This window comes from Sinocyclocheilus anshuiensis, unplaced genomic scaffold, assembly GCF_001515605.1.
Source record: "Sinocyclocheilus anshuiensis isolate Anshui unplaced genomic scaffold, SAMN03320099.WGS_v1.1 scaffold1543, whole genome shotgun sequence".
Taxonomy (NCBI): Eukaryota; Metazoa; Chordata; class Actinopteri; order Cypriniformes; family Cyprinidae; genus Sinocyclocheilus; species Sinocyclocheilus anshuiensis.
In genome coordinates, this window is record NW_015551074.1 from 603,292 (window position 1) to 609,400 (window position 6,109).

The 6,109-nt window shown below is 34.1% G+C and overlaps 1 protein-coding gene across 4 annotated transcripts in view; it reads right to left on the minus strand.

Annotated features, from left to right (window-relative positions):
* The window catches only part of LOC107662209 (proline and serine-rich protein 2-like), an 11,291-nt gene that overhangs the window by 3,652 nt on the left and 1,530 nt on the right, over positions 1-6,109 (minus strand). For 2 of the 4 annotated variants that reach the window (XM_016452142.1, XM_016452140.1), the window contains exons 2-3: positions 5,872-6,038; positions 1,345-1,594 (exon numbers count right to left, since the gene is read on the minus strand). In XM_016452142.1, coding sequence (XP_016307628.1) covers positions 1,345-1,594; positions 5,872-5,928 — 307 coding nt within the window. In that variant the 5' untranslated portion in view covers positions 5,929-6,038. Of the gene's footprint in view, positions 1-1,344; positions 1,595-5,250; positions 6,104-6,109 lie in introns of those variants that run through there. The other 2 variants (XM_016452141.1, XM_016452139.1) reach the window with 2 other exon arrangements.

A 6,109-nucleotide genomic window follows, 5' to 3' on the forward strand; every position in this document is an offset into this window, starting at 1 on the left:
ATTAAGCAGACACTTTTTTTTCCAAATATTACTTTTACTCTCTGCACAACTTTGTATACATTGGATTGATTAAATTAACTTTAATGTACCTGAATTGTGCACCAAATACTAGGAATATACAAGTATCGGATCGGGACTCTGTATTGGCAGATACTCCATATTCAATGACTCTGATCGGATAAATTAAACCTAAATACTAATTTTAAAAACAAACAAACAAAAATTACAATAAATGTTCATTTTGTTAACATTGGTTAACTACCTTAGATAACATGACCTAACAATAGAAAATACTGCTAAAGCATTTATTAATCTTAATATTAATTTCAACATTTTACATTTAAAAAAAAGCTGTCGTTTTATTTTATTTAATAGATCTGATCTAATTCTTGTTTTTTTTAACTAACATTAACTACAGAAGATTAATACATACTGTAACAAATTGCTCATTATTAATGTTAATGCATTAATGTTAACTAATGGGACCTTATTGTAAAGTGTTGCCAAAAAAACTATAATGATACAAATGATAAAAGCATGCAACAAAATTACTAAAATTAATTGTTAATTTGTAACTACAAATTAAAATGAAAACTGAAAATATAAAAATTAAAGCTAATTCAATAACTATAATGGTATATAAATGATACTAAACTAAAACTGGTTATGAATTTGTAATACGTTCTCCTGTGCATATATAAATAAAAAATAGTCTACGCAATTATTAGTGAATGTGACCCATTGTCTGGTCTTTTGCTGTACAATGTTTCTGAAGATTAGCTTGAACACTCTAAAACATAGTTTCATGTACAGTATTTTGTCCTTATTACAGCTAAAGAAGCAACATGTTGGATATGATTGCTGATTTGACATCTTCTTGTATCCTCTGGTTATGTTTGGAATAGCCTAGCATCCTACTCCTACTGTTTACACAGTGTATATGTGTAACAATATGCAAATTGTACGCACAAAATTCCCTGATGGCCGACTGCATTTGCTAAACAAATTCTTTGTGCAATTTCAAAATTGCCGAATGTGGAGATGCATGTTTTTCATTGGATTGTTTACATTTTTAAGATTGCATTTGGACTTCACTGCTGAATACAGCATGCACTTGAAGTCATGTGATGATGCTTTATTGCAGAACTTTCACCTTTGCATAATGCATTGTTTAAAAAAAAATTTGTAAGCACTATATAGTGTGCATATATACTATAGTATAGTGAGCAGTTACTAACTTCTCAGAGCACAGCTTTTTGCATGTTTAGGATGAAGTTTTATTTTGATTAAAAGCAGAATTGTAACGTTTTCTGTGGTTTATATGGAGTAGTTGTGTTCAGGTACCTGGCATGACGGGCAGAGTGTCTTTCTGTTTGCTGGCATCGGGTGTAGGGTGCACCAGGTCAATTATATCATGATCTACCGGGCTGGGATGTTGAGCTGTAGTGTATGAGAGCGGACGCTCCACCGCAAGCCTGTGGTCGCCTGCGGATATTCCTGTCCTCTCATCGTCCTCCTCCAGGGAGCCGATGGTCTCCTCAAAGAACAAAATACACTCCCGCTCCTCCAGACTGAGGAACTGCAGATCATCATCCTAGAGAGAGAGAAAGAGTCAAGTAAGTAATGTACACTACCGGGCAAATGCTCATGAAGGCTGCATTTATTTGATCAAAAATACAGTAGAAATTGTGAAATATTATTGTAATTTAAAATAGCTGTTTTCTATGTCAATATACAGTAAAATGTCATTTATTCCTGTGATGCGCAGCTGAAATTTCAGCATCATTACTCCAGTCTTCAGTGTCACATGATCTTCAGAAATCTGTGTGTGTGTGTGTGTGTGTGTGTGTGTATCTTTCTTTAGCAGACACTTTTATCCAAAGTGACTTACACATGAGGGCAATAGAAGCAATCAATCCAACAAAGAGCAACAATATGGAAATAATAAATAAACTCAAAATATACAAATAAAAGCCAATTCAAATTACAGCACAAATGTTTTCAACATTGATAATAATAATATTTCTTGAGTTAATAGTAACAGTTAGGGCTGCACGATTAATCGAAATAAAACCGAAATCGCAATTTGACTTGCGATTGAGTCACAACGCTTTTTTTTTGGCCGATTTTTAATTAAATATTTGCAGTGATGCATAAATATATGTAGTAAATGCTGCTCATCTGAGAGTTTGAGTCGCTTCTAACGTGCAAACACGCGCCAAACATCATGAGAATCATTTATAAACCAACAAGAGAACATTATAACATGTTTTCACTCCGCAACATCATTCGAGTGTCTGAAATAACTTCATTATCTGATCCGATGTGGCTTTTTATCACAGAATGAGACAAAATATATTCTATACTGTAATAAAGGCCGTGTCGATTAGCATTGCATTCTAAATAGACTTTATTCTTATAAAAAAATACCCGAGATGGCATGAAGAACACTGATAGACCGTATATTGTCGCCGTCATGTGTTTATTGTCTTCATGTTTAATCAGTTAAAGCGTTTCTTTTTATCTTTTTATTCAGTCACAGCGAGAGCCGCATGTCTTTCTCCATATTAGTGACTGATTTCCTGGAGCGTCATCGGTTCTGTTACTTCTGTGACGCACATGTGGAGTTTCCACGTGACGGCGCCCTCTGGAGTCCAGTATGGATTAAACATTACATGTGTTTATAGCGCTCTGTAACGCTCACTTCCTATTTTGGGTAAAAATAGGATAAATAATACTTCTCTCTAAAGAAATTTGAAGTAAACATTTTTATGTGTACATGAGGTTTTATTTACAGTGGCTGCATAAAAGGTTCGCATTTCATATTCCATTTTTGATTTTGCATACCTCCTGACAAAAATTAAGAAATTACTGTCTTTTTTTTTGTTTAATATTTTACAATAAAACTATATCTTTCTACTGATGTATAGTTATAGGTAACTCTGCATTTTTTCGTGAAAAGTTTTCTGTAAAATATTTTTAAAAAATTATAATTGTATGCTAATGTTTTTGATTTTTTTTTTATAATGAAAGTGTTATTACAATAGTAATATTAATATTACTTATTACAATATTATTGATTACATTATTATTATTATTATTTTTACAATAGTAATATTCTTTTGTTTTAAAAAATGCATTTTAAATTGCAAATCACTTTGTTGCTAATTTTGGGTTTCCCAAACTTTTCAAGAGTTGATAAAAATATATATATATATTTAAATCATAATATAGACTTAAAATAAATTCATATTTTTAAACTAAAAACAAATCATAATGTCATATGGTCCTACTGTAAAATTAAAAAAATAATAATAATCAAAACGGAACACTTACTAAAATTATTTGCTAAAATTATTTACTAAAATTACATGCAAATATGCAGATGTTATTAAATTATTAAAATGAAGGTAAGTATTTTAGCTCAGTTGGGTTCAGCTGATAAAATAGTTTGGGAATCTCTGGTTTAACTCGTTTATGACATGATGCTTTATGCACTGACTGCAATCTACACGACTGAATTTGTTTCCTATAATCATAAACCTGTTGATTTAAAGGCTGTCATTTAAAATTAATTAAATATTAACTTAAAATCAGTAACACTTTGCAATAAGGTCTCTTTTTTTTTATCATGCATGACCAAACATGAACTAACCATGAACTATTTTATTTTTACAGCATTCATTAATCTTTGTTAATGTTAGTTAATAAAAATGTTAATGTTAGTGCATTAACAGATGCAACTTGTGTATTAGTGAATGTTTAACTTGCTATGAATGCTATACTAGTATTGATCATGTTAACTAATATAATGAACTAATGTTTACCTTACTGTAAGGTGTTATCTTAAAATCTAATATTTTAGCTCAAATGGGTTCAGCTGAGAAAATAGTGTGGGAGTCTCTAGTGTGTTTATGACATGATGCATTATGCACTGCAGTCTACACGACTGAATTTGTTTCCCATAATCATAAACCTGCTGATTTAAACAATGCATGTGCTTTGTGACCTCCAGAGATCAGTCGGCTGTCAGTGTGAGTGTTTCAGAGGTGGATGCCTCTCTCTGCTCAAACTGGGTGTGTGTGTGTGTGTGTGTGTGTGGGGTGTGTGTGGGTGGGGTGGTGTGTGTGGGGTGTGTGTGGGGTGTGGGGTGTGGTGTGTGTGTTGTGTGGGGTGGTGTGTGGGGTGTGTGAACAGTGGGCTGCTTGTTCATCGCCCCGCGAACACACCCTGAACAGCCCCTCTGTAAGCCATGCTGCCTGCGCACACATTGCATCACCTTTGAGGGCTGCTTTTAGTCTGTGCCATTAGATATTCAGAAAACAAGCAGCAGACAGAAGCAGGACCAGCTTTTCTTCACAGCTGATGGTTTGAGTGCTATTCCTTTATCTCAAACACAGGTCTGGAGTCTTTTGTGCAAGCAGTTATCAAGTTACAATCAGCATAATCATGTCATGAGGAAATGATTGAGTGCGAGTGAGAGAGAGCATCAATCCATCAGAACGCTTTGAGCCATATAAATGTAGTATGTCAAAATAATTAAGATGGTATGCATACTACTATTTGTACAGAGTTTATATGTATAGCTATGTACAGTATGCAATTTGTATGCATTTAGTTCCCTGATGACCTACTATATTTGCTAAAAGTCTGCCAAGAGTGGAAATGGATAAAAAAAAAAAGTTTCTGTACACAATTACAAAATTAATTGAATAATCAATAAACATCTTATTTCAAGCAACAGGAAGAGCTCATTCTGCACACTCGGTGTATGGTTAAAAAAATCTATATTTAAATGCATGTTTTTCATTGGATTTTTTTTTTTTTTTTAAGATTACAAATCTTAATTGTAAAAGATATTAAAATAATGCAGACTTATGTTTTCTGAAGAAAACGTGAGTGATGTTTGAACATGGAAAAGTTACTATTATAGGTTTTATTAATATTTTGACTTCTGTGTAATTTTAATTGTAAAGTTTTAATAATTTTTAATAGTGTAGTGACGTTTTTGTCATTTTTATTTATGCCTAAAATTATTTTATTTTAGTTATTAAAATATTATTTAATGTATTGTATTATTATTAAAATATGATCTAAAAGTATAATTTATAATTCTAAATACTATTTACGTTTTTTTATTTCAAGTGATGTTTTACTATGGGTTTAGTTTTTCGGGTTTTTTTACTATAATGATCTTGATTGCAATGTGGTTGCTAAGAGTTTCTAAATGGTTGCTAGGTGGATTCTTACCGTCTTGCATGAATCAGGTTTTTGTGATCGTCTGGTCTCTAAATATGGCTGAGGTTCTCGTTCCGTGTGCATCTGTGGGATGCTTCCACCTGTTTTATTTATATGTCCACCTTCACCAATAAAACCGACTTAATTGTAATCATGTGTCTGCTCGTTTAAAGCAACAGGAATCGTTCGTGTCAAACGCACATGCTTCGGGGTTTGTTGAAATCCCTAATCCTAAGTGTGAGCGGTGATGATAGTGATGCTCATCTTAAAACCATCCGAGTGTCGTTCAGAACCTGCTGGTTTTGTGTAGATGATCGTGTGATGTGTTAATGTTTCGCATGCTGTTAGACTGCATTCTTGTCTTTACTACAGACTCGCGTTCCTCTGAAGCTTCAGCGTAAGTGAGTAAAGGCTCTCGAACACACACCACACCTGTCCGCTGAAACACAATGAGCGTGCCATGCTTTAAAGACAAAGGAACTGGTTTCTCTGCTTGTGTGATTCTGGCATGAATCAGTGGGTTATTTCCTTCATGTATAATGTCTTGATCATAAATGAGGTAGGGTTTGGCTCGGCTGTCGTCATCATAATCAGCTTCATGTAAAAACGATACGCTTCCTGGTTAATACTCACAGGACCGTCGTTCAGGCCGTAGTGAAGCGTCTGGCCGTTGTGCATGTGGACATCCATGCTTGCAGCATCCAGCGTCTCGTGAAGGGGTCGGGCAGTAAAGGTCAGGGGTCGTGTGAAGTGGTCTGAGCACCTTCACGCACCCGACTGACCGGCTTCATGTGATACACCTGGAACACACGATATAAGTATATATGGTTAAACTGAACGGTTGAGGTGAACTACAACACACAGCCTTGCT